We start from the raw sequence: 27,951 nt of genomic DNA on the forward strand, positions 1-27,951 counted from the left end.
TAAATTGTATACCTTCAATTTGTCAACCAATAGTCAAAATTTTAATGTACAATAATATGTTCAGTGTCACAAATTGTTCACGATAAGGCACTTTAATTTACAAAGGGAAGCTTTATGCCACCATTCGTGCTTGACATCAGTTCACTGATGTAGCGATGTAAGACTAAACCGGTATAATTTCGTATTAACAACCGGAACGTTTCTTCAAATTGGAATTGAAAACTCTATATTTTTTTCGTCGATTAACATGAACGTGTTTCTTCCAATTGAATGACACTGAGATACCGGCACGGGGTACAGAGGAAAACGCAGCGTTCGTCATGTCAACATTGTGAAGCCACAAACATAACGAACGCAAGCGGAAGCGAATCCATAAGGGAATTTCCGCAACCCACAAATCTTTAAGGGAATCTTCCGACATTGCCCTTTATGAGTTCCCGGAAGTTTAATGACGAAGTTGAAAACAAAGTGAAATCTTCTCATTAGTTCTAAGTTTCCATATAAATGTCGCTACAAATTTTCATCACGTTCGGATCAAGTGTAAAAGGGGGAATTTGATTGTTTTTACATGAGGTGCTAAGCGCGATAAACTGACCTTTGTAAAGCACGATCGATGTATCGAAGGAACGAATTACCTTGATATCTCTTTTCACTATACACTTCATTCATGCAGGTAAAACGAAACGCGTATTTAATGGGTGCTTTGGCCTAGCAAACCTGAGATTCAATGATTTGACGAACTGAAATGACAAAGAACACTTCTGTTCACAAGCGATCAGAAAGTTGTATTTGAAACTTTCCAGTAATTCCAGCATTTACTCACCAGTTTCGTTTTCAGTTCTCTTCTCTTCAACGTTTGTCTTCTCGATGTTACTCGTCATCCTTGTACAGTATATTTGTCTGTCGCAAAGCGGAAAGGTATTTATGTACACGTTCTGTCTTCTCTACACAACTGGCACAAGGAAGTATAAACTCGTTAGATCGCGTGACACTGGAAGCAGGCGCCCACATTTTCACGAAAAGACTGGAGACCAGTTCATCTAAATCACGCCATCTGTTTTGTTTTTTGTTTTGTTTTGCTTTGTTTTGTTTTGTTTTGTTTTGTTTTTTACAGTTTTACGTGTAAAACGCACATGGACTGTGTTCTTGCGCTCCTTAGTTCATTTAGCAGTTTTGAGCTCTTTCTAAAAGGAGAACTAAGAAGGTTAAAAAATAATTTTTAAAAAGGCGTTTTAATTTGATGGATTATATGGTGTGTCGTAAGCAAAATCGGAATAACGCCGCTGCCTGAAACAACGTTCAACTCGGGTTCAATCAGCTTCCCCTGCTGTAACTGGTGAAGAAAAGTTCCTAACCGTTTAATATATCGTAACGGCAAATTTTCTTCGATTCCTCTGTACTGTTGGTGAGATCTTGTTTCCTTGATGCTTTCAATATGGACTTAAAATTTTGATAAACTGGCACTTGTTTCACTTTCAAAGTAGATCATAAGTTTAAACGGTGTTTAAAAATTCTTATGAGCACTTTATGCAAGTTCTTCAATTGCTCAGTTCCTTTTAGTAAAATACGTGGAACACACCCTAAAATTAAAAGACCAAGTAAAAGTCTGGGAGTTAAATTTAAAGAAGTCACGAATTTCATTGACTAAGGTCGTCAATGAAACTTATTATAAATATAGCTAGCATTGCTTTCGCCTTGCAACAGTCTGACCCTAAGATCGATATAGATGGCATGCAACACTTCCACCGGCCAGCATACATACGCAGTTGAAGGAAATTCTTCATCCGACGAGGGACGAGGAAAATTCATTACGTGATAAAGAGCAGTAAACTTGAATAGAACACGGCAAATTGTAAGACCTTGCTTAAGAATGAGGCTGGCAAAACGGTAGAGACTTTAACAAAGTGTCTTTAACCATCTTGGCACAGTTTTTCAGTTCAATCTACACGGACAAAAGTCATACATCGAGGGTTTCTTTGTTGGAGCTTTATTTGTCATGTAGAGGGTGGAGAGCTTATTACCCTGTGACGCCCTTATTAGTGAGGTGGCGAGTTATTTAAAATGCTACCAATTAGCGGAGAATTTGATCAAACTGTTTCGAAAATGCAAGAGCTTAGGGAAATTGCTTGGGGGATGAGCTCTCTTTGATTTGACTGATGCAACTGAATGCAGCTCGCTTTCAATCCCCTAGTTGTTTGAAATTAACTAAAACTTGTTTTCCCACCATTTAAAATGTTGGAAATAATCTCTGAAATAATCTATTGGCACTCATATTTTTCTTGCACACTTTATTAAAAAACAATGTCAACAAAAATACTTAACACAATAGTAGCATGAACCCGCAGGTAGTCTTAGCTAATCTAGGTGGAAGGGGGAAGGAGGGTCATGTCTTAAATTTAATTAATAATGAAATATAAAATAATGAAATAACATCAATACACACTAGTTTGAAAACATGACATGCTATTAGAAAATATTATAAATACATATTATTTAGACTACGATCTACCAAAAATAACTAAAAGTATGAGAGAAGGCTAAAGTGAGTTAATAAACAGACCTAATCTTTTCAATGTCAGAATCTTTGAGTTTAAAATTGGCAAAGAGTACTCGCTTGATTTTTTTCTGGTTTCATATAACAAATTTCTTTTTCTGTATTTCTAGATCTGTAGCTTCAACATCAAAGACTAGAATGGAATGCACAGTAACAACACTACAAGCTAAGTGACAGCTCAAAAGCGCACATCTAACAGTATGACTTAACGGTCTCTCGAAACCAGCAAAGTGATTCCTGTTGCCTCACTGATAGCATAACTATACTTTTAAAAACTACCAAAGATTCAAAATTCTGCAGAGTTTTTGGGGGCACTTTCCCCACAAGGGACTCCTACATAAAAAGGACGGGGGTGCTCGTCGTACCTCTAAGGAGTTAAAAAAAGTGGTTTTGGTACCTCTTAGGGTATTCAGCCTCAAAAGGTCCTCAGTGGGAGCTTATCAGGCACCTTTTAGGGTATTGAGCTGAAAAAATATGACAGGAGATAATGTCTTATTTTAGAATTGGTACTTCTTAGGGGTGGAAAACATTTCAAGCCACGCCCATAAAACAGGATCTTGGTACCTCTTTGGGGCTCTTTTCAAAATTTCTGATGAGCATTTCCGTCCTTTTTAAGTGGGAGTCCCCCCCCCCCCCCCAGGGGCAATTTCACCCACAGCATAAACTCAGAGGAGATTTATTGCAAGCATGGTTGGAAAAAAAAGACTGAACGGTGACTAAGTTACATGTACTTATGAATAGGCCTAAGCCCACATAGCTGATAAAATTAAGAGGCAGAGTGGTCGTTTATGGAAATATGCGAAACCAATTAGAGTGTGTGACTGCATGCAGCTCACTAAGAACTCAGTCTGTCTAATACTTCTTCCTTGTTATAAAGGATAGTCCTCAGTTTTTCTTAATCCCCTTAAAGAGATCATGCATAACAGAGAACAGATTGTTATCAAAATGAACCAAGGGTCCATGGTAGGGGACTTTTTTTCCATGCTTCACAAAACAGGTTGCATCAACAATTGACTTTAACATTCCTTGACAGCCTATACATTCTCTAATTTCCAACGATCTGTACATTCTAAATTTACCCTTAGAGACATGTTTACTGCACCATTACACCATTGCTCCAGAGTCATGCAAGAGACTCATCAAACTAAACACTAACCCAAAAACCTGGGGGAACACCCCATCAAGAACTGTCTCTAACCGTTCAATCCTTTGTGTCAGGTAATATTGCATCTTTTCGTTGTTGAGATCTTGCAAATGAACAGTTTCTGAAAGGGACTCAAGTTTCATATTCTTGAGCAGGTCGATGCAGCTTTGATATACTTTCTCCAGGTTGTACAAGTTTGCAATCGCCAGAATCTTCATAACGTTTTCTCTTGTTTTAGGTTGGTCCTCGAGGAACTTCACACAAGGGTCGAAGATGAGCTGTGTTACCTGATACTCGTCACTTAACTGTAGAAGATCTTCCACATTTTCCTCTAAAACATTAAAAAGTATATATCTTTGATTTAATTTTGAGCTTTGAAGCAATATCTAGCCGGCGAATGCAGAGTGACATATTTCCGGCTGCCTGGAAATAGACATGCATTCACAGTCTAGCTAAGCAATACCTACAGTAGAAGTCCGTAAGATGTAATTGATAATAAAGAGAGAGATGCCTTACCGTGATTCAAACAAGCAGGGATGCTTCTTAGATGAAGGGACAAAAATCAAATTTTAGTGATTATGATATATACTGAGAGTGATGGGCTCCTGATACAGACATGTTTCTGGTCGGCTGAAGCTAGATGGCCTGTTTTACTGACTCATCCCCAACTTCTTCCCTAAGGGATCCAGCTGGATCCTAACTCAGGTCAAACTTGTGACTTTCGTAGCGGACTTTGTAGCTGTCAAACTGTTTCATATCAACTAGTGGCAAAAACATTAAATTTTTTAAACCACAATTTCAATTTTCAGAGGTAAACACCTCTCAACGGTGTTACTGTGCGTCTTCTACATGTGCATACTTATCATTTTATTATTATCACTGTCATTAACATCATCATGGCTCCAGCCTGTGATCCAGTCGAAAACTTGTACCTGTTGTGGGCAGTGGTGAACTCCAAAAAAGCATAGGTGAGCTCTATACATGAGCCCGCAATATGGTCACGTAATACTGGTCAGTGGATACCTTGTTTTGAGAGGTGTCAATTGAACATAACATGGAAACCCAATATTAAAGATGTATGCTGTAAACCCGCCCCACCCAATATCTAAGGGAAAAGCCGTAGGAATGTGGTTGTTGCACAGTGTTACATTTCACATTGTTATACCTCCCACCTCAAATATGTTTTCCGATTGGAGAAAGTGTCATGTGTCATTGCTCAAAACTCACTAACTCACTTTGAGTGCAAACAAAACTCACTAACTGACCCTAGGGAAACAACAACTTTAACTTCTGACTAGCACATGATCAAGTCATGCTCCTAGAAACCACGGCAATTTTGTGTGATCATGTGTACTAAACGCATCCGCAGTCAAGTGCTGATTGATACCCTTGAGCGATATCATCGATCAACACTCGATTGACACTCGATTGACAACTCAGTTGATACTCAATCAATACTAGTGGTGTAACGATTAATTGAATTCTCTATTAATAGCAATTATGATTGTTTGGATTCCCAATTCTTTGATTCCACTTATTGATTTTGGTTCGAATTTTTGCATACCATTCCCAGAGTGCCCTCAGTGAGTTATTACATTGTGATATCAAAATCCAGAACTCTTTAAAATGTGTTTTTGATTGACGAGTAAAGGCGTTTGTAGTTTGTGCGCCATTTTGTGTTGCGTGGTAAAAATGTTGCCCTTCTACCACCCCTTGAGAATTTCCAAATAGGGCAAACCTCGTGCGACACACTCATTGTATCCTAAAATTGACGGTTTAGGGTTGTATGTTGTTTACATTGTGTATCATGTTGTAAGAATTAAAAAACATTAATATTTTGCATAATCAAATTGAAATCGAAATCGAAAGGAAATAATCGAAATTGAATCGAATTGCAAGGAATATGAATCATTGCTCCCCTAATCAACACTCCATCGACATCTCAGTTGACAGTTGACTGATTTTCAATTAATACATAAATATGAGTTGCTTGACACTCAGCCGAATATCAATTGACAGTTGATCACGTATTGATCGAGTGTTGACTGAGTATCAATCAGGATGTTGATTGACTACTGATCAAGATGTTCATATATGGTATCAATCGACACTCAGCTGCAGATGACCCCTCACAGCTTTGCCTTGGGGAACATTGAGGTTCTCTGGGAACAAAACTCATTATTTCCCTTCAGGGCCAGTCATTAAGTGCTTATTGATTTACATGAAGGGGCATATGGACACATGTACGGACAGAGGGAAAATCACGGCACAACCCAAATTATTTAGCTTGATGGGTTACCAAATTTTCTAAACAATGGGGCTTGGCTCACGCACCTGCGACATGCAGGAGCTTGACCATGATATAATTACTTTCAACTGAAATGTGTCACCTAAATGTTAACTTTCACTGGAAAAATACTAACTTGTAATTTTTGCTTGCTCTTGGATGTATTGGGAACCGTAAATTATCTTCAGGAAGTCCAGAACTCCACTGGCATTTTTCTCAGGCAGTGAAATCTCATTGGCTGTTGCTTCTTTAAACTGTGATTTGAACATAGCCTTGAAAACTGGAGAGTTCATACTCAGTATCAGACGGTGAACATGAAACTTCTCATTCTCCACCACAAGAATTACGTCACTATCTTCCCAGGGTTCAGAAAAGCAGTGCTTTCTCTTCTTTCCTGCTTGGTCTCTGCCTTTAAAGACAAAATCTAGTTAGGACTAAATGGACTATCTGCATGCCTCCTCTCTCTCCAACTGAGGCATGGCCTTTCAATCTAAATATGATGTTAATCCATCAAGCATTGACAATTTTAAGGACCTAGAACTGTGTTTGCCTCTAAATACCACTAATATGGAAGATGATTAGAAAGAACTGAATAGAATAAAGAATGTGGCAACCCAAGAAGTCAAGAGAGTTGCACATAGACTAGATTTCTGCAAAGACCCAACCATTAAGTAACCAGATCATGCTACCGTAAAAGGGGCCTAATAGTTTGCACCACAAAGGGAAGAGACCTTAAGGTCTAAGTTTTTGTCTGGACTGTTTAAGGACTAATTTCAAGGAGAATTTTGGCACTCTTCAAGGACTTTCACATCAGTACTGAATTAAGGACACCTTACACTGTCAAGTATGTCAAATAATAATCAATGAAATCTAGTATCATCAAATTGACATTTTGAGACTGAGGTGTTTTTTCTCGACCTACATTGTCCATGCCCTTGGCTGCCCCTCCCAACTTAAGAGGATTTTAGCTGACAAGTAGTATGATCCCACATTGATAGTATATGTTTACAGATGAGGGTGGATCTCATTATTACTAATATTTTTTGAAATTCTTCGGTCAGCTTTCTAAAGAAAGGTCTTGTGTACTTATCTTGTAGTCTCAAACATTAAATGACTTCTCACTGAAACTCAAACTTCAAAGCACTTTAAGGAAAGAACTATTTTCTTCACTTTCAAGGACTTTTATAGTGTCTGCCAAATTTTCAGGGGCTTTTTAAGGTCAGTGCAAACTGGTGGTAAGAGGAAAGGCTTATAGAAATGTGAGAATTTAAATGAAACAGTTATGGCGACGTGTTACATGTACATGGGGGACACACTGAAACATTTGTGGTCATGACATGAGGAAAAATGACACTTGTGTCTACTCTAAGAGGTGAACCCTTTGACCTTTGAGGGGGTGTTGGGTGACTTGGTAACGGCACAATTTTTTTTTTAACCTTTAACCATGCACTTGGAAAGTTCTTCTCAATAATTGGTTTGCATTATATTTTTTCTCTGTGCAACATACTGATTGTCAGCTCACTGAATGTGCATGACTTTTTTCTTGGCAGTGGTGGTGTGCATGAATTTTTTGGGGTATAAGCATTCTTGCAGGATACATACATTGTAGCTTTGTTGAGCCAAATCTGAGAGTGTTAGATAAAAGCTTTACTCAGCACTGCAGCTTGCGTTGTTGGGGGGTATTTTGCACCAGAGTGCTTTGCCAGTGGTATGGAGCAGGCCACGAACATGACAAAATGAAACAGCAGTGAAACCACGAGGGAATTTTGTGCGCACATGAATCTTCAAGGGAATCTTCCAACATTGTCTGTGATGAGTTCCCGAAAATGTGATGACAAAGTTGAAAAGAGAGTGGAACCACTAGGTTTCACTTTCCATAAAATGTCATTTTACCTGCCAACCCCCAGAGTACAAAATTCTGGAGATGTCTAGAAAGGGCACCTGAGAATTCTTTTTGCAGTGAACCGAAAGACATGCTGCCTTCTTCCCTTCGACTGATGTAAACAGCTTGCAAAAACCGTGCCAACTTTCTACACTGTACCATGTATTATGCAATTTGATTGGTTGACTTCTGACCAATTATGATACTCGTTAAATATATATCAATTTGATTGTTCTGTTCTATGTTTTCCAATAAAGAACAGCTCAAATAAGAGCACTAAATCCACTTCTTGTTTTATTTTCCTTTCTGAAATCTCAAAAATAATGAAATTAATGAAAAAATTGTGAAAAAGCCACGGTCCAGGTATTTCCCAGGAGATTTGGTGCTCTAACCGGGAAACCAGGAGATTTGATGAAAAACTTGGAGACTCTCGGGAAAAACGGGAGAGTTGGCAGGTATGTGAGTTTACAAATGTCCATCACATTGGATGAAGTCTCTTGGGGGGATTTTGAGCGCATTTTTACATGAAAAGCTAAGTGCGATAAACTGTACTTTATACAGGAACTGATCGTAGTTAGATGTATATATTGCGGGAAAAAATACCTTGAAATCTCTTTCACGTTAATTTCACTGCATGTGGACACTCCATTCATGCAGGAAGAACAAAACGCACATTTAATGGCGATTTGGCCTCACCTAATGGCCAAGTTTAGACATCGCGCCTCTGCCCCTGCGAAATAAATTCCCAGTAGTCTGGGAATTCCTAGGAATTCCTAGGAATTCTTAGGAATTCCAAGTTATTCCAAGACATGCAAATTATGCTTTATCCAAGACCTTGGAATTTCTGGGAATATTTGGGAATAGTGGAAGTATGACTGGGAATTATTGGGAATTCCTAGGAATTCCAAGTTATTCCAAGCCATGCAAATTATATTTAATCCAAGACCTTGGAATTTCTGGGAATATTTGGGAATAGTGAAAAGTATGACTGGGAATTATTGGGAATTCCTAGGAACTCCTATTATTTCCCAGACTGTTTTAAAAAATGTGTTTGGAATATCTAGCAATTTTTGGGAACAGCTAAAACACATGAAATATTGTATTTGAAATTTCTATAAATTTCCCAAAATGTCAAAATTAAAGATGAACTCAGTGCATGAATCAGTTTCTGTGAATTAGTAAAAATCAACAGGATCATTTCCCTGCAGTTCGATACCTTTTTATTGTTGTCAACCTCCAAGGTAATTATTTACAAACAAATGTTACTACATTAATTCCAGTTTAAGTCTGACAACTCGACATAAAACTATAGCACTCATAACATTGCTTTTTAGATCCAACCTGATTTGTTAGTGTATATGTGCCCGTATGGACCCTTAAATCAAACACCCAGAGTTTAACTGATAGAAAAATGGATGCTCTCAGATTTGATAAATAGATTGAGCAAAAAATTCCTGTCAGCATAAATGTATATATATTATTTACAATTTCGATAAAACCAAAAGTATACATATGCATGTATATATTTAATATAATTGTAGATTCACACACATACCCATCACAGCCCACTGTTGAACAATTTTTGACTTGATCCTTTATGACTTTAGGAAACAGCCATCTCACTCAGGCGAGCTGAAAACTCTGAGGTGTTCTGTTCATGGTGCTGGAAATGATCTCCAGGAAAAAGTGATGCAAGAGAGGGAGATGACATCAACTGCCCTGGGAAAACTGCTTTAAGCAATTTATGTGGTCAAATCTTGTAGGTTTTGGTATGGGTATAGTGGGATCATCAATATGTTTCTTGTATTTCCTTGTCCTTGCGGTCACTTTAATTCATGGCACAACAAAATCAAAAGAATAAAAAAGATTATGAGTCAGTGGGAAACAAATAAATAACTGACATAAATAAATGACAAATTAAAAAAAACCTACATCTTGATGTATTGAAAAGACTATAGATCTCATATAATGTTAATCCTTATAAATAATTCAAAGGAAATGAATTTCTACTTGCTGCATTGTGCTGACTGGGTGTTGAAACACGTGGGCTCTCAAAATAGATTTGGTGGACTTACAACAAGCTTAAGCTTATTTCGCAGAATTTATCTCGTTTTCTCAGGTCGATCTGAAACCTTTTAGGTGAATTTCGGCTTTTGGGGTTTTCAAAGAGCACACAATGCATTGCTTAGTTTGATTTATTTAGAATTATAGCTTATCATAACAGAAAATCCCTATAAAATTGGATTCCTTACCTTTGCAGTGAACTTGATTTAAGTGCCTCACGATCCTTTGTTATCTTGCCAACCGTCGGGAACAGATCAACTAGTTAAAGTACGTTCCATTTTCCTCGATTTCTTCGTAAAAAGTTTGTGTAGTTTTTTCCTTTTGAAGCACGACCCATCTTTCAAAAGACCACCAAAACAGCGTGGAAAGGGAAGCAGACTTACCATCGAAAGCGACTGGTCTGGCAACTCGTAGCCAGTCTCTCTCTCCTTCTTCTCCAGTTTCCATTCTCTCCTCAACTGATCAACTGAACCAATCACAGCACGCAAATTTTCACGTGACTATCCTCGTGACTGAACGTGACAAAGATCGCGTTAGTCATTCTCTTTTGGCGCCCATCTTTGAATTCAGCGTAACGGTTGATCACTCGTGCGTATTAGTAGATTTCACTTCCAAAATTATATCAAAATGGTTTTTGCTGTGGTCCTGTGACTAGAAGAAAACAGCGTGAGTGTCATTAACGAGAAACACGTTATTCTTGGCGAAGATTTGGAGCTAAAAGAAGGTCTTACTGTGGATGTTGCAACGGGGAAAAATTCAAAGGGCAGATTAGCTGTATACAAAACTATTTGGTGAGTAATCGAATTCAAGTAACCCTATATTATACAAAGTAACTTCTTTTAGTTAGACAAAAGCTTTTGAATGAACTTTGTCATCACGAATCATACACGAGCGGGTCACTCAGTCATGACATGAAATGAATTCTGGCTAAAGCAAGGTTGAAACAATTTAGGTTGCCCAGAGGGCATGCCTAAACAATTTGATTTGCGAATAACAAGTCGTTTCTCTCGCCACACTTGTTCAAACGAAACAAATATAGCAGTTCTCGCTGATCCCAGTCAAGTTCTTGACAAAAACTCCAACGAGGCAGCCACAGTCTGCATGAGTTTGATATGTCTCCTGTGTGTTTCAGCCTGACTGTATGGCAATCCGTGTTGATCTTCAATTTTTGTCCATCCGTATATTCTTTTGCGTTTACTCTATTATTTAAATGTTCCTTTAATGTTTTAAGTGTCTTTTTTAATATTTCTAATGTCTAAATTTGGCTAAAAACCGTGATATATATCCTCCAATTCGAGGGTTGTTGATACACTTATAGAAGAAGGAAAACCTTGATTTAGTCTACTGTAAGCTCAAGATTTATGTAACATATTTATCAATAGTATACAAGCACCTTCACAATTATCAAGTCTTCTCTTTCAACATTTCAACCAGCTTACAGTCAGGCCTTAATTAGCTGCATGTATTAAACTGTGAGCACATAAATATTTGGATCTCAGTCTTACAGTACCTCATATATATCGCAGTGTAATGTATTTTTTTAAATTTTGTTTTAGGTGTTATACAACAAAGATGAAGATGAAGAGGCTAGCTGCAGAATCAACACAAATAACTGAACAGCAGCTAAGTTTGCCCAAACTCAGCCTTTTTTTAATTTTAAGGAATGTCTCAGTTTTGTTCTTATCATTGATTCCTTACAATCATGAAAATCCAGATATGTTCCACACAATAACAATAATTTAAGGTAAAATCTTGTGTATGGAAAATTGTTGGATTTGTAAACTAAAAAAGTAAGTAAATTATCTGAAAAAGTTCTCTTTTTATCAAACATGTAAAAGTTTGACCTTCATATCTGTTTTCAGTTTTTTGATTCTTGATGTAGTGAAAAAGAAACAGGATGATTATTCTTATGTTTAAATTCATGAGAGCCAATGTAATAAACCATTCATTTAAAACCTGTTTGATGTGATATCAGTGACTTTATTTGTTATTTTAATGCTGGGCATTTATCATCAAAATTTTGTCTGGCCTACAAATGATACAAAATTCCCAGTTTTTCTCAGATTTTCCCAAAAATTCCAACCTATTCTCAAAAAATCCTACAAATTCCAAGTTATTCTCAGAAATTCCTAGGAATTTTTGGGAATTTTAAGGAATTTTCAAGGTGAGTATATTTCGGTTGGAATTCCTAGGAATTCCTAGGAATTCCAAGTCAGCTCTATGTAAACTTGGAATTCCTAGGAATTCCGAGGAATTCCGAGTCCGAATTACCGTGAAAATTCACACCTTAGATTCCTAGGAATTCCTAGGAATTCTTAGGAATTCCTAGGAATTTTTTCCTAGGAATTCCTAGGAATTCTTAAAGTTATCTCACAAGGGTGCCGTGCCGAACTCAAAGTTTAATTAGGTTCGGCTACAGCACGGGGGAAACACGACTCTGTTTCAGACGTCGTGCCACAGTATTCAGGATTTACTAAAGCTTCAATTCTTTTCGTAAAGTTCTCCCCGCGGGAACTCAATCGCGCCAAAATACATTAATAATTTATGAATTTTTTTTGGCGCCGAAAAAGCACGACGGTTGAATCGCTGCCGTACCAGCGTCGTATAGAACGGCAGAGCTTGCTGAACTTTATTGCTTGCCGAACTTAATTTAAAAGTTTGATTCAGACGCCTACTTCTACCCTGCTTTTGTCGAACTTTAAATATAAATATAAATTCCTGAATTTAGTTCGGCATGGCAGAGGCTGCGCTGGAGCACGATTGGGCCTTATTAGATTCAATGATTTTACGGATTAAAATGACAAAGAACGTTTTACATTTCACAAGCGATCACAACTTGAAGTTGTACTTCAAATTTTCCAGTAATTCCAGTGTTTACTCACCAGTTGCAACGTTTGTCTTCTCGATGTTACATGCCATCTTTACACAGTAGTCGCAAAGCGCGTTCTGCACAAGGATTACACAAGGATAGAGGTGTATACCATGACACGCGTGACACTGGAAGTTGGGTCCCGCACAGGGGCGGGGCAGAAGACTCCTGAAATTTTCGTATAGGCATCATCCAACAAAAAGGACGTCACATCCGGTTTAAACTGCGCTTCGCGGCTCGTTTCACAAAGCGAGAAAATGGCGTTTCGATTACTCGCGGTTTCCCTCTATTTGTAAACCATCAGTTTCGTTTCATTTTATATTGAGTATGGAAGGATGTTGCAGACACATTACTTCGACTTTTGAAGCAAAAATTTCGGGAAAAGAGAAAAGTTTATTATTGTTTTGAAGCAAAATAACGGAGAGCCTTCCGTCATCGTCGGGCGAATTTTACACATTTGTAAAACTGGTGTTGTTCCGACTCTTGGTTCTTGTTGTTCGTGATTTAGTGATAACAATAAGTGCAATAGCCTATAATGTTAACAACAACCTGGATGAAGTATTGCTGGCCATAGTTTGCACTGTGTACTACGGGAACATAATTAACAGAAGCCGTTTAGCTCCGAAAGTCGCTGTCACCAGAACTTTTGTTACTCTTGGCTCACGTGTATTGGTAGAAGAGACAAGCTGGATCGCATGCTGAAGGTCAGTATCCCACATTCCTACATCTCTCGTTGAAGATTGTTGTTTTCAGTAAGATACAGTACATATGTATCGGTAGTTTGGGGTCATCAGTCTCTTTCTCTTTGGTGAGTGCTTTTAAAACGCCCAGTAAAAACTTGATTCACGGCATGGAAACTTATGCCTCGCTGGATCGAAATTCGAGCAAGATTTTTGAGTTCTAGTCCTCTTTAAAAGTAATTAAATCAATTATTCAAATCCAAGCCATCAGAGGGAATCTGCCATTGAAGCTGCCCTAAGTTAAGGTCCTGTTCATGGACCTTCCCCTTTGAAAATCGTGGGGGTGTTCTTTGAGGCAACACAGGTCCCACTTGTATGGTCTCGGGTACCCGGGATAACCCTCCCCCTGAGGCAACTTTATCAAGTGTTTGTATGAGAAAATGTAGCCCATGTAGGCCGAGTAAAAGTTGACCCTGCATGATTATTCGTAACTCCTATTGAATAATCAAATGTGCAACTATCCCTCTTTGTTTAAGTTTCCCTCACTCATTTGATCAGAGTGGGTTTTGCTGAGTTAATTTTCTCTTCTTTGATACAAATTGCTGCTTTAAATCTTAAATCTAGGCATTACGTGACACTCACCATGCTGAGAGTTGTTCCAGTTAGGCGAGCCAAAGTGTTTATGTATACTCAAAGAAAAGTTGTTGGTTACTTTAGCTGCCAAGGTGAGTCAACTTGCCCACCTGAATTGTCTCACCCCCAAGTCTGGTTCATCATCCTTGTGTAAACGGTTGGTTGAATTTTGCAAAGAAATAAGTGAAAAGATAGCTCCGCCAGGGTAACTCGGGGAAAGGGTTGTCTCTGGTACACAAGAGCTATTCTATTTTATTTCCATTTTCCCTCTTCCTCTTCCAACTGATTATGCAAAATATACTGTCCAAAATCTTTATGGGTACTGATGTTTGAGAGTGTCATCTTTATCACTACTGTGGAATGTACCTCACCATACGGCCACCCCTGTTAACACAGCCACCTAGTTATTATGGCTACTCTATTCTGGCTCAAACAAAAGCTCAGTCGGTCATTTTCTTATTTATTAATTATACAGTCAGATTTTTGTGACCTGTTGGTGACCAGATTAACAGAATTCTGGCACATTGTAGGAGTAATTTATATACAATTTACAGCAAGCAACAGGCATCATTTTGTTAGTGAAGTCCCATGCATATATGTAACTCTTGATTATTTTGAGATTTTATCTTTATTATGTCATCAAGGCAATAATATTTTGATTCCTGCTCCAGCGGTAGGGGGGGGGGGGGAACTCTCCTCTGTGTGCTATATACAGCTGTGCAGCCCCAAAGGGTATGGTTATTCAGTCATTTTGGTCATAAATACTCCAGGGTAAGGCTTTTGCCCTCTAGTCTTTAATTTGTTATGTTTTTTTAGAATAAGCTACCTCAATTTTCATCATTATTGATAAGACCATCGACAAAAGTCCTTCAAAACTTATGTTTAGGGCAACTGTAGCAGTCGCAACAGTCATAAACGGGGTAGGGAAAATCACAGATTTTGGTCATAAATAGGTTAAGAGTTTAACTTTTGTGAAGAGGTCTGCACTGACCCCCACCCAATTTTTCTGGGATGTACAAAACACATTTTCTTAGCAGTTACTACAGTCTTGCTTTAGTAAATCAAAATAGTACTTGCTGCCAGGTACTTTATAAAAGTATAACCCCTCCAGAAGCCTTCACAAAGTACATGTAATATCAGGTACTAACAATTTTTTTTTTGCGGCTGATTAAAATTTGGTATTAAATTGTACTGAACTGGTGCAGATTTAATATACATTATATTTTGTCACACTTAGTTCACTTATTTTAAGACTACTCAGCAGCAACTAGTACCTCTTGTATGACCATGCAGTAACAGTATATTCCAAACAAAAAAAAAAGTACATGTATATGTATTACTATCCTGCCTGGAAGAGTGTGTAGAGAGAGCACACAGTGCAGTGCCCTACTATATGTCTTTTGTTAGGTATAATAATCTTAAATTTAGAAGACTCATATTGATCTTAGAATTCACAAAAAAGTTGATTTCTTGACAACTCTCCTTTAGCTGTGTCACTTCATAATAAATTAGCAGTTTGGTATGTTGTAGCATAGAACTTTAATTAATTAAGTTATCGCACCGGTATCACAGAGGTCATGGGTTAGAATCCAGTTCACACCTAATTTTTTTTTCAGACTATAATTTCACCTTTGCTTAAGTTGTGTATAGTACGTTGCAATGATCAATCATGTCTTTATAAGTTGATCAATGTATATATGTCCCACTGACTTATACTTCAACATTTTATCTTAAAGTTTGTTTATTTGTTTTATTGTGTGGTTCTAGAAAATGTCCATACCCACCCCAAGGAGATTACTGGAAATTCCAGGGATTGGGAGGGTCTCAAAAGCCAAACTTTTTAAAGAAAACTATTAATAAAAATTGGAATTTTCATAGGGATGGGATGGGGAGATCTCTGTTTAATAAATACATAAATAATATGTACAGACCCATTATCTGATGTGAAGACTGTGCAACATATCCTGGCCAACGAGTTGCCAAGGTGTAGCATCCTTGTTATCAATTTCAAGTACCAAATTAAAGAAGATCAGCGTGTTAGATGGGAGAGGGGAATTTTTCAAAATATCATAGACTAAAAATATATATATTTTCCAAACTCAGTCATGTTAGTAGTGTTAGTGTCTATTTATTTATTTATTTATTTATTTATTTATATATTTATTTATTTATTAATGAATACCTGTGAAGAGATAGTCATACATTCTTGCAAATATTCTGGGAGTCTCCCACATACCGGTTAGATCATCCAGTCCCCCAGGAAAGTTATGAAATTTATTCTCCAAGTAAACTACTGAACCATGGGCTCCAGTGGGGACAGTGCTATTACGATGCAATTTGCAGATGTGCTACATAATATGAGCGTAACAGTTTTGTTACCATGGCAACAGACTGCATTTCAGACCTTCCCTGATATTCTAGGCTTTTCTGGCCACCTCATGTCCTTGATTAATGTTTTTCAAGCTGAAAATCACTGGATTATTGAAATTGGGTTAGAGGGGACTGGAAAAGATTGAGTTGCCAATAGGGAACATTTTTTTTGTAGCCATATTAGTGTGTTGCTTGTAGAACTATAAGGTTACCAAGTTTCAATGATCTCTGCTGTATATATGGTCTGCACTTGATGTAATATTGGGTTTGGTGTATGACATCATCAGTCCTCTCATTTGCATATATTTTACACATTTTAAACTTAAATATCTCCAGAATTAATGCAAATATTTGTTAAGGTAAACAGTATTTGTAATCTATAGCGGAATTCTATTTGATACTCCTAAAAATTCTGAATCAAGGGATAAACATTTGATGATAGTAGCATGCCAAATCATTGAGTTGAATTTATGCTGCTGACATTAACATGTACTGTAAGGTGTTGAAGAGAATTTTGGAGGGGAATTTGGTGTGTTTATTGAATTTCCAGAGGTTGGTTGGCTGGTTTTGTTATTGCTTTGTCATTATCTTCCATGTATTTTTTTTAAAAGCAGAGTGCTTGGTGGCAAAAGCAAAACTGGTAATATTCTCACTTATCTGTGTTTCTAAAGTCATGTTTTTAGGTTTTTGGGGTCAATCTATTAGTAGTTGCACTGTCTTAAATTACAATAGAAAAGATGTGATATTAATTATGTAAGTTATACTTTGGTATCGTTCATACCAAAATTATAGTAAGTTTCTGGTTCAATGTTTGCCTCTGCATTAATTTGATTAAACTACTGTAGTTTATTTTTTAACGGAATTTAATTCTGTCAAAAGGGAGGTGGGAATCTGAGAACAATAGTGAACTAGACCAACAAATATCCAGAAATCTACCACCATTGCTTTCATGGCTGAGTGGAGATGAATCTAAGTCAGACCAAAATTAGAAAAAAAATTACTGATTTATTGGAGGGTTGAAATGGGATCCTGGCTATGGGAGAGTAGGAATCAGGGCTGAGGGGGGTGGGTGGTGTGCTTGTGAATTTAAGAACCTCTCTGAAAGTGAAAACAAACTGTAGGTTTGAAAAGTTTAAAGCGGAGGTAAAAATTATACTTTAATATATCTTGTTTATTAAGGTGGTAATGAGCATAATACCCACTTAGGGTGAGTCATTGAAACAATGACATAATTTATGTTTGTCTTTTCTTAGGTGGTTACCTCCTGGCATATACACCCCACACAGGCATACAATGTTATGATTTAGATGATGCAACCTGCTTTCCCATGTTTAACATACACGTAAGAGTATTGATCAGTGGACCAGTGTACCAGTGTGATTTCTCTACTGATAATGAGAATTATAATAAAGATACAAAGCCACTCTGGTGTGATTTATTTAATTATTCCTTAACAGTAAAGTGAACCAGTTAAACCAAAGGTTGCACTCTGTAAGATCAGGTGTACAAAAATTAAATAGAAAATTTCACTACATCAATTTTATTAATTAAGTATACTTCTCTGCAAAATATAGCTGGTATGTTGTTGTACTGGTAAGAATATAATTTGGAAATTTTTATGGGAAATGTTCCATTTAAAAATGTAGCTCAGATGCCACAACTATAGTTCTCCTTTCTGTGGTGTTTTCTTTTGTGGTAAATTGTGAAAACAAATTATGTTGACCTACATGTAAGTTAAAAAAAAATACAAGTAGTAGCTCTTCTGAAAAAAAAAAGTTAATTTGTTGTTGTTTCTTCCTGTTCATTTTTTCCTTGAACATTTTTATTTTCCTAATAAGTAGTTTAGCTAGCCATAAAACTGTTTTGTTGTCTCTGAGACCATTTTCAAGATAAAAAAGTGATTTGTATATAAAATTTGAATTTTTGGGGGTGGGGGTGGGGACCTTTTCAGAATTTCCCTAGAAAGGTCACAAGGTACAAGGGAAGAGGCAAAAATAGAATTTTAAGTGTTAAAACATATGTTTTCATCATCAGTTTGGGCCTCTCTGTGAAGCTGCATAGTATACTCTAGGATCATGTTATACCCATTTTAATTCAAAATACAAATGGAAACTTGCATTGACAATCACTTAATCTCTTGGCACCGTTTTGTTTTTTAATAATTGCCTTTTTTCACAAAACAATAATTTGAACATCTTTGTTTCACAAGCTGGGAGGGGGGGGGGGGGAGGGGTATTCTACAAAGTTTTAAATGGAAAGGCCTTATCTCAAGGTCCATTACTCCTTACCCTTTTGTATACATTTGTACCATTTTGATAGAAATGGCACCTCTTTTGTCGACCTTACATTGCAAAAGGGTAAATGTACCCCTTTAACAAACCTATTTAAGAATACTGCATCCCTTTTCTATTCCCTTGGAAAGAAGTTAATAAATAATATTACAGAATCTCTTCATTCAGGCTGAGGAGAGTAAATGAGAGCTTTTCAACAACATTTTAGAAACAGAAGAATGGAATCCCTAAATGACAGATTTTCCTACCCTTTCATACACCTCAACTTGTGAAATCCCTATCATTAATTTTATACCTGACGCCTGAAAAAGGTACTCATCGTGAGCTGAGCCTCCCCATATAGGTCATTACAGAGAGCCTTCCCACATACACAAGTCAGGAACTCTTGACAAGTACTGTAAGTAGATGCTGGCTTTAAGACTGGTCTGAGCCAGCTTCTTCAGTTTTTTAGCACAAACTTGTTGCTCTCCGTCAATTTCTAGTACAAAACCTTTTCTTTGCTGATCTGGTCCAAGTTCACAGACACTAGCATCACTCTCACGACACTGACTCTATCACTGTCACTCACAGTCTGATTCTTCAGTTTCACTTCACCATGCTTCTTCATCACTCATCATTGTTAGACATGAGTTCATTAGCTTGTAAAATTCACCAGCCTGGCACTGTCACTGTTGCTATTGCCTGTTCCCAGACTTCCTTTTATGGCTAGGTGTAGGGGCATGAAATTTCACTGCTGTTTACGAACAATTTGTTTAGATGGCATATTGAAAGTGATGAATTACTGAAAATTGTCAGTATTGCTAGTGTTCTCTCATTTCCTTAGGGATTGAAATATCTTGATGTAAGATTACAAAGAGAAAGCACACTGAAATATAATGCACAATTTTTTAGTAACCTTTCAAAATGGGTTGCCAATATGACAGGGATTGATAGATGAGTAACTTGGTCTGCAAACAGGGCAAATGAGAGGGTTTGAAGAAATTAAAGGTGCATGCTTGACCTCAGTGGGGGGGGGGGGGGTATTGGAACTTAGCGCTGCTGACGTCTAACACTGTTGAAACGGAAAAATAAATTTGATTATAAATGAGAAAAAACCACGACATGTCCAAATTACTTAATCGCCGTTAAAACTAATCCTCTTGCTTTGTTTTAAGGGGTTCACGGCCTGCCTGTAACGAAGCGTTTATCAATTAAGGGATTGCTTAGGGAAAACATATCTTGGTTAAGGTTCTTAACCAATCGTAACATGTTTTATGGCATCAGTTTGAGTCATGAGCAAACACACGAGTTTGTGTTAGTGTCGATCGGCAAGAAAGTTCTGCAAAGCGCGTTATGTGTGTGGGTCTGTTCTTGCAGTGATACGATTAACAGCACTCAAGTACTCTCGAGTGTTTGGCAACAGTAAATTTTAAAAAAGGCGCTTCTGTTAATAAGGTTCCCCCATGTCTAGAAACCTGTCATTGTGCATTTTTCTTAGTGTGATGCCTACCTAAGAGAATGGGGTATTTGAATTGAGTGCAACTTACCTAGAATTCATTATTTCCACACAAACGATGACTCCCGTGGAATTCAGCGAGGAGGAAATGGCGACATTTCGTAAAAAACACGCCTTCAAAACAGCGTGTTTTTGAATAAATAATTACCCTGTCCTTCAAACAAACTGATATGACGAGGAAGAAGACAAAATTTTGTTTATCGTGGCCAAATAAAACGTTAAAAATATCCGGCCGATTGCAAAATATTACCATTTTACTTACTGAGAGAACGATTATGCCATGTTCAAATTTGATTTTGCCGCTCAGCCGGCGTCGACAAAACCTGGATCGGACCGGACCGGATCACGGATCGGATCACGGACCGGATCACGGACCGGATCACGGATCGGATCACGGATCGGATCAAGGAAAAAAATCCAAAATTTTGTTGAGCAAATTGCACTAGAGTGACTACTGTGAGCAGAACGTTTTATTTAATTCAGGTGTGATATTCCTTTATTCTTTTATAATATCAAGCCAACTGGGAGCTGGTCACAGATCAATTTTTTTCAGGCTGTTGGGTTTTGATTGCGATGATCAATCATGTCTTCAGATCTTTCTCCGCAGTTCAGATAAATGATATTTCGTGTAATCACTTGCATCAAAGGTAAACTGTCATAAAACAAGTCAGTATGGTAATAATAGGACGAACGTATGAATAGAAACACAAAACTAAAAACACTAAAAAATTAAACACCTGATGAAAACAATTTCCGTTTTTGAGACAAGTCTATACTTTTACAAGATGTGAGTTTGGAATACGATATTTCGCACTGGAATAAAACGAAACAAACCATTTGTATTTCAAGGAAATATAGCTGTTTTTCAAAAAATTCTAGGAATAACATCGATAGTGTGAACGATAACGCAACCCGAGAATAAACAACATTTTAGGAGCTACGTCGCGATTTTTAGAGTTATTTTTAGGGTTGTAAAGAGCTGCCTTTAAATAGAATAAAACCTTAAAATGATCGTGTTCTAGGATAGAAAACACTTAAGAGGCAAGAACAAATCAAAACGGAATGAGGATCGTTAAGGATGGCAAAGATTAACGGGGATTGCAAATGACGAACTTGAAAAACTAGGCTAGTTTTTTCAAGATGTGCAAATCGTGACTTGGCTCCTTCAAAGCAAGTCATGTCCTTAAGCTTTCGCACGTAAGTTTTCTCATTAACTGTATTGTGTGTAACGCCAACTGTAACGCTCACATCTGACACGAAAATGTAGCCGAGAATTAGCCACTGAAAACAATTTCAAAAACGAGAATGGGAGGCTCACGCAAGCTTCGAGCCAACTAACGTTCAAATATAACTACATCTGCCTGTTCATTACAATTTAAATTCGTCGTAAATTAGGCGCTTATGTGGCTTTTTAAATGACCTCTTGTCATTCTCTGTAATTAACATGTCATTGCGTCAAATTCGGGATTCTTATTTTCATTTAACATATTTTAGTTTTCCACTTTTATTTTTTATTTATTATTATCTTATAAACGGTTTGATTTTTGTTTTTGATTTTTTTTTTCTTTAAAACTTTGTTGTTTTTTTTTCTGTGATCCGATCCGTGATCCGATCCGTGATCCGGTCCGTGATCCGGTCCGTGATCCGATCCGTGATCCGATCCGGTCCGATCCAGGTTTTGTCGACGCCGCCGCTCAGCGCTTTTTTTTACCGGATGTGACGTCATTTTTTGTTGGATGATTCAGATACACAAAAAGTGCCAGGCGTCGCAAAGTGTTCTCCCCCGCCCCTGAAGTTGACTAATCGATCGGCGTTCGCTATCAACCTACCACAGACATGGCATTACTTGCACCAGTTTTACAGAAGAATATGAAGCCTGTATGTCTATATGCGATGTCGAAGAACTTAACATATCAAATTAATAATGCAAAGGCTTACCAGGTGAACTTGGTGAGATATTAGCTGCCATATACATAGCCGATTCGCTGCTGTTTGAGGCCATTTGCAGTGTGGTCGTTGAGCTAACTATCTTCTTCTTCGTAATCCACTTCCGCCTTTCCACGAAACTCTCTGTCTTCTTCGGTCCTAGGCCACACACACTCGTGAAGCGTAATTAGCAGTGCCCATACCTCCGGGAGCAATAGCTGGGCATTAGCTCAAATCTTAATCCTGGGGGTGAAGCATTTGAAATTTTATTATTGCCCTGGGACTAAGAATTTTCCTACCTGCGAGACTACCCCGGACCATATGGCACTTTCGTGGTTTTGGTCTCACATTTAGCGGAGAACGCAAATATTGATGTTTTCATCACGTGTTGACACAAATCATGATCAAATCAACCGAAGTTAATTCCATATAACAAAGTGATTCTTAAGCTACCTGAGATGATCAGATTCATGAAAATCTTTTAGAAATTCTCACCATTATCACAAAATGTTGTGGCCAATGATGGAAGTTAGGATAAACGGACATACATGCCGGTGAACAAAACAACGTACAAAATAACGCTGGTGAATAACATCTTTTTCATTATCAGTTATGGTTTATCAAATTTTGAGCAGCGTTATTTTCAAACGTTGAGCAGCGTTTTTTATGATGATGAACCCGGGGGCGGATCATTTGAACTTCTTATTTCTCTCCACCCCGAAAATGCTTGGGGGTCGGCTTATTTCTCTTAGATACTGGATATAGTGTAATATACAGTAAAATAAAATGGTAATTTACAATATGCTTTTCATTGGCTAACCGTCCTCTGTTTGACTGGTAACAGGTCATCATGATTTTCCATTTCTTTAGTAATTAAGTTTTTAAGTTTTCGACCCTTTTGAAGCTTACGTAAGTCGAACAATGCTTCTCTCTACTGACCCAAGTGTATAAATGAGAACCGGGCGTACAAAGCCCTGCGGTGTACTAGAATGTCAACACGGAGCGAGTAGGAATACTTCTACTTGCTTGATGCTACAGAAATCGGGATAAGCTCCAGCAGCATGGGCAATATGGCCCGATGCCGATTCTTCTTGATTTGACGTTATTATTTAATTTTGTTTTAATCGGAAGAATTTCTAAATACAAAACCCAACAGCTATGCCGTTCTTAAAGTCTACTTTGGTACACGATTGTTCTTATTAAGCTCTAGGAACAGAGTTCAATCAGTTAAGTTATCTTTCAATGAGCTCGTAAATATATAATGTAAAAAACATTAAGAATTTTTTATTTAACCCAGCATTGGCCCATCAGCAATTCCGTTTTTAACGTCTACTTCGTAAACGATTGTTCTTATTAACCAATGGGAACAGAATCCAGTCAGTTTAGTCATCTTTCAATAAACTCGTGAATATATAATGAACAAAACAATAAGATATTTTGAATTCAAATTTCTTTTCGCCGATTTTCAATTCATGTTACTCTGGTTCCACAGGTTTTCTCATGGCACGTCAGTAACAAAACCTTTGGGACGTACCAAGGACCAGGGTAAATTCATGCAATACTTGAGGAAGCTCTTCCAGCTAGCGGGTCTAATCAGCTAAATCAAACAACTTTTCCAAAACATTCGAAAGGTTACTGTCAAAGTGATCGCCGTCGCGAGTAGTGTAAGAGCGGGAAAGAGTGCAGCTCTCAGAACTCCGATAATAATCTCTAGATCTTTCAACGGTGTCAAAAGCCAAGCAATGAATAACGTGTTTGCAGGCAGAGCACGTTCGCAAGCAATTTCTTAGGCTTACTTTTGTTTGCCCATTCGAAAAGTGGGTCGGGCACCAAGCCATAGGCTTCTTGGCTTCGTTCCACAGCCATGTGGTGCAAGCCACAATTCCTGCAACTTGAGGACTGAGGTCCCTGATAAATTCTTCCAAATGTCTCATTCTTGGAAGGAGAATGCCTCGGAGGTTCTCGTTGTTAAGCAATGGAAGTTGTTCATACTTTTCAAGTCTGTCCAACTTTATTCCCGCCAGTAAATTACAGCAATCTTCGCTTATACTTGAGAGACCGTATTGCTGAGCGAGAAGAAGAATCTTCATAGCATTGGACTCTGTTTTAGGTTCATTCTTGAGACAACTGGCACACAGGTCAAGGACTCCTTTTACTTGGTACTCATCAGCGAGTTTCAGCAAGTGCTCCACATTATTCACTGAAAAATAATTCACAGCGGACTTTATCCCCATCAAAAGAATGCCAGACTCAAAATATTAATTGCCGTTAAGGTGGTAGGTACCAAAAAAATATGGTTCTTCAAAAAAAATTCCATTTTTTGAAAATACAAGATTTAAGACCCTTGAACACTTCGCAAAACAATTTTGAAACGATCTGCCCAAATTTGCCTCTAGGTGAGTGTGAAATTAAAGGAAAGTACACAGTGGTATAAGTTTTCTTACGCAGCAAGGGGCATACCAACGACTGTTCACAGTAAGAACATGACCAAAAATATAGATCAGTTTTAACATATATGAACGATACTTTATAGTAAAGCTGTTAAGACATGCACAACTCGATTGGTGTAATTACTTGTGAAAGCTTTGCCTGAATTACCATCACAGTCTCATTCATTCCCCTTATGAAGAGGGATATTTCCTACAACTAACCGCGGTAACTTTGTACAAAATAAACTCCATTACACCCCCCTTGAGATCTCCGACGCAGTTTTTGGCTTGTTAAATGCTTAATCCACCGTCTAAGAAACTTACTTTTTCTCAAAAAGTCTACTTTTGTGCCAACTGACTTCACGCCAACATTTCTACTTTGGAAGGTATTAAAGACAAATTTCTGAACACGACTTCGGGTAATCAAAGGCCAATAGTGTCAGATTCAATAAACTAAAAAAACCGTAACGTTTAACGTTTGTCACGTGACACTAGATAATTTGTCCACTGGTTTTTGTGCAAAATGAGGTTATTTACAAATAAAGCCTGTAAAAACATGCAAAAAAAAAAAAAAAAAAAAAATGAACTTGGCCAATATTCAGCCATCTTGACCTCACGCTTGATCAATAACCCATATGTACAATCTGTGTCTCTTGGGCAGTCCTGTGACGTGCAGTCCGCCGCACCCCACAATTAATGTGGTTTGGGGAGAATGCGAGTTGCAAGGTATCTTAAGATGTGCAAGTCTGTTGAACTTACTTGTGATCTCCTCTCTCTTGTGTACGTACAACTGCTTAACAAAACCTAACACTTCATTTGCGTTCTTCTCGGGTAGTGTAATCTCACCACTCGTTGCTTCTTTAAAACTAGATGTCAGCATAGCTTTGAATACAGGCGAGTTTAAAGTCAATATCAGACGATGAACATGAAACCTTTGCCCTTCCACAACAAGAGCTAAGTCGCTGTCTTCCCAGGGCTGGGAAAAGGGATTGTCCTCTGTGAAATCGGCCTGCACATGATCTACATGATAAATAAAAAAGCAATTAACAGTGCTCTCTGGCTTTGTTGGTAGTCCCTCCTTTCGCACGCGCTCGACGGATTAAGCAAAAGGGGATTACTCGTAGTCTAAATATTGAAAATAAATGACATAATCATCTGTCCCAAGAAATTTGAGCCCGATCTGTTACAGTACCGTTAATTTGTTGAGCTACGAGGGTTAAAAGGTGAACTGATACAAAGGTTGGATGGGCTCATAAGTGCTTCTGCTACTAATCAGAATATCTCCTTCAACATGAAATCCACAGAACTAAACAGTTTTACAAACTCGTAAACTGTTCAGAGCAAAGACGTTTCCAGCATCATGCCTTCTCCGGCGGTGTAACGTCGTATAATGATGGAGCAAAATATAAATGATAATGTCCCCTATTCTTGCAGCCAATGAATGCGTCTGACAGAATAATACACAACTGCAATTCACCGTCAGGTTCTCCAGTCTGGTTGAATTCGGCCATCCTGCTGGCGCTTGTTTGACCTTCAGTAACACAGTAACGATCCTCACCAAGCCCCTTCTGCAGTCCACACTTTGAAAAGTGAATAAACCTTTCTGCAAAATGGTACATTTGTATGGAATCAGTTTTTAATAACTGATCTTATTGTTTATCAGGAGATATATTGATTGATACGGGAATATGTACAGAGGCCAACTGAAATCCCCGAAATGTCTAAGAAATTCGAAATATTAAAGACAAGAAAAACGGACCAAGTTCTTGCGTGCTTTCGTTTTGCCTGGAAGACGATTCGCCCGAATCCTCGGCATATCCTTTCGTCCGGGTGACACAAATGCTTACTCCTGTGGTCAGTCCGGAATAGATCCCAATAAATTAGGACATCTGTGATGTCACGAAACTAGCGTTTCAACCAGTGTAAAGGCGTGTTTTGGTTGGAGTGTTGTGTTTCACAACAAACCAAGAAATTCAAGATGGCGGACAAAGAGAGTCCCGAATGCCTTCCAATGCCTTGAATGCAGGCCTTCAGGAGGTATATATTTATCTCGAATTGAGATAAATACTGTCACAATTATGAAATAAAAGGAAAGTTTGTGTTCGCGTTCTATGTCACAGACAAGTCTGCTCAGATAACGGTTATCCTCGGACCGCAGGAAGCACAACGATGAGAACTGCGGGCCAAGTTTGACGAGCTGCTGTTACCATCCTTTGGGAAGAGACCATAGAATCTGTAAGCATCTTTACTCTGCATTTTTTTAAGCACAGAAACGATCGATACGTGAAGTGAGACTTTCGGGTCGAAATCGACAGGACGCGCGCGTTCTTCCATGCCAGCATTACATAGCAATTAAGATAAATTTCAAATGTCCAAAATGTTACACGTTTTGGCTAAATCTAGGAAATGAAATCATTAAACAGAATTTTCAATAAAGCTTACGAGTGAGAAATTCTTGTTCTGTTTATACAAAATATATTAAGCTAGAAAATGTTCCCAAAATTTTAGATGTGTTGTCAGATGCATGGATAGTCAAGAATCTGTTAATATATTCTTTGTAAATCTGAAATTTCTCCATTTTGGTATTTATTTGAAATATTTCTTGTATCTATTTGATGCTGTGGTAAAAGATATCATATATATAATTTTTACCCGATTTCCACATGTAAATTACGAATGCTTACATGTAATTGCTGACTTTAAAGTGCCTATGAAGTAAAAAATAATTGCTGCTTATTTGAAAGGCTTTTCAAAGTAAAGAAGAATGGGCAGGCGTTTTCCTTTTTGGAATATCTTTTTTCGTTTTAGTGATATTCACGTTTTTGTATTATGCGAAGTATGGTGGCCTAATGTATTGGGATAATCCGGACTGGTGGTCGTTGGATAAACAACGCATCAGTTATTATGTTTATAATTTTTAACTTCTTCGTTCCTTATGTTTAAGGAACGAGAAATGAATACAGTACAGTTCTCAATTCGGACCGACTTTCGGTCATTATCAGTACGGAATCGTTCTACGTGCAATCAAACGACCTTCTTCCGCGTACGAATAACACTCGGTGCGAGCGAACTAAATAAGCCCGGCGGAAGAAGCTTGCATAACGCAGACAGTACACGGTTCGCTGTCGATCCAAAGCTGAACTTCGTCGGGCAACGTATACAACTGTCCAACAAGCACGCCTTAACGTTTTGAGTTTCCTGAGGCAGTTAGTTACAAACTTAAGACCTGATACGCTTACCTGAAGTAAAGCTACTTCTTAAGGGGACGATCGAGATGGAAGAAGAAAGCTTTCCAACTAGAAGAGTTCGAATCTGCAAGTATTGCTT

The 27,951-nt window shown here is 37.9% G+C and overlaps 3 protein-coding genes and 1 long non-coding RNA gene across 6 annotated transcripts in view; 1 reads left to right on the forward strand and 3 right to left on the reverse strand.

Moving 5' to 3' along the window:
- The window catches only part of LOC145480541 (BTB and MATH domain-containing protein 38-like), a 46,874-nt gene that overhangs the window by 3,914 nt on the left and 15,009 nt on the right, over nt 1–27,951 (reverse strand). The gene's annotated exons all lie outside the window — the stretch shown is intronic.
- Nucleotides 2,626–12,912, reverse strand: LOC145480976 (BTB and MATH domain-containing protein 36-like). The gene is made up of 3 exons (XM_081459326.1): nt 12,814–12,912; nt 6,122–6,394; nt 2,626–4,029 (listed from the first exon to the last, which is right to left on the reverse strand). The coding sequence occupies exons 1-3, from the start codon at nt 12,848–12,850 to the stop codon at nt 3,659–3,661; spliced, it is 681 nt and encodes a 226-aa protein (XP_081315452.1). The 5' UTR covers nt 12,851–12,912; the 3' UTR covers nt 2,626–3,658.
- LOC145480977 (uncharacterized) lies at nt 12,962–18,070 on the forward strand. Its single transcript, XR_014048576.1, has 2 exons — nt 12,962–14,205; nt 17,737–18,070. It is a non-coding gene; the product is annotated as an uncharacterized LOC145480977 (long non-coding RNA).
- On the reverse strand, nt 22,084–27,920 carry LOC145480978 (BTB and MATH domain-containing protein 36-like). Of its 3 annotated transcripts, none has more exons than XM_081459329.1 (4): nt 26,102–26,904; nt 25,384–25,644; nt 23,992–24,395; nt 22,084–22,438 (listed from the first exon to the last, which is right to left on the reverse strand). In XM_081459329.1, the coding sequence occupies exons 1-4, from the start codon at nt 26,241–26,243 to the stop codon at nt 22,433–22,435; spliced, it is 813 nt and encodes a 270-aa protein (XP_081315455.1). In that variant the 5' UTR covers nt 26,244–26,904; the 3' UTR covers nt 22,084–22,432. The 3 variants fall into 3 exon arrangements, with proteins under 3 accessions (XP_081315455.1, XP_081315454.1, XP_081315453.1); XM_081459328.1 differs by lacking the exon at nt 22,084–22,438 and adding an exon at nt 27,864–27,920 and having other exon boundaries at nt 23,455–24,395; nt 26,102–26,227; XM_081459327.1 differs by lacking the exon at nt 22,084–22,438 and having other exon boundaries at nt 23,455–24,395.

The sequence above is a fragment of the Orbicella franksi genome, chromosome 3 (assembly GCF_964199315.1).
Source record: "Orbicella franksi chromosome 3, jaOrbFran1.1, whole genome shotgun sequence".
NCBI classification, from domain to species: Eukaryota; Metazoa; Cnidaria; class Anthozoa; order Scleractinia; family Merulinidae; genus Orbicella; species Orbicella franksi.

What these genes read in the sequence shown, in the direction of transcription:
- LOC145480976 (XM_081459326.1), bottom strand. Translation starts at nt 12,850, where the DNA reads ATGGCATGTAACATCGAGAAGACAAACGTTGCAACTG. An exon ending in GAAGACAAACGTTGCAACTG is followed by an intron (nt 6,395 to 12,813) that starts GTGAGTAAACAC and finishes TTGTCTTTAAAG; the next exon opens with GCAGAGACCAAGCAGGAAAG. An exon ending in AGAGCAAGCAAAAATTACAA is followed by an intron (nt 4,030 to 6,121) that starts GTTAGTATTTTT and finishes TTAATGTTTTAG; the next exon opens with AGGAAAATGTGGAAGATCTT.
- LOC145480978 (XM_081459327.1), bottom strand. Translation starts at nt 26,243, where the DNA reads ATGTACCATTTTGCAGAAAGGTTTATTCACTTTTCAAAGTGTGGACTG. An exon ending in CCAGACTGGAGAACCTGACG is followed by an intron (nt 25,645 to 26,101) that starts GTGAATTGCAGT and finishes TTTATCATGTAG; the next exon opens with ATCATGTGCAGGCCGATTTC. An exon ending in CAAGAGAGAGGAGATCACAA is followed by an intron (nt 24,396 to 25,383) that starts GTAAGTTCAACA and finishes ATTATTTTTCAG; the next exon opens with TGAATAATGTGGAGCACTTG.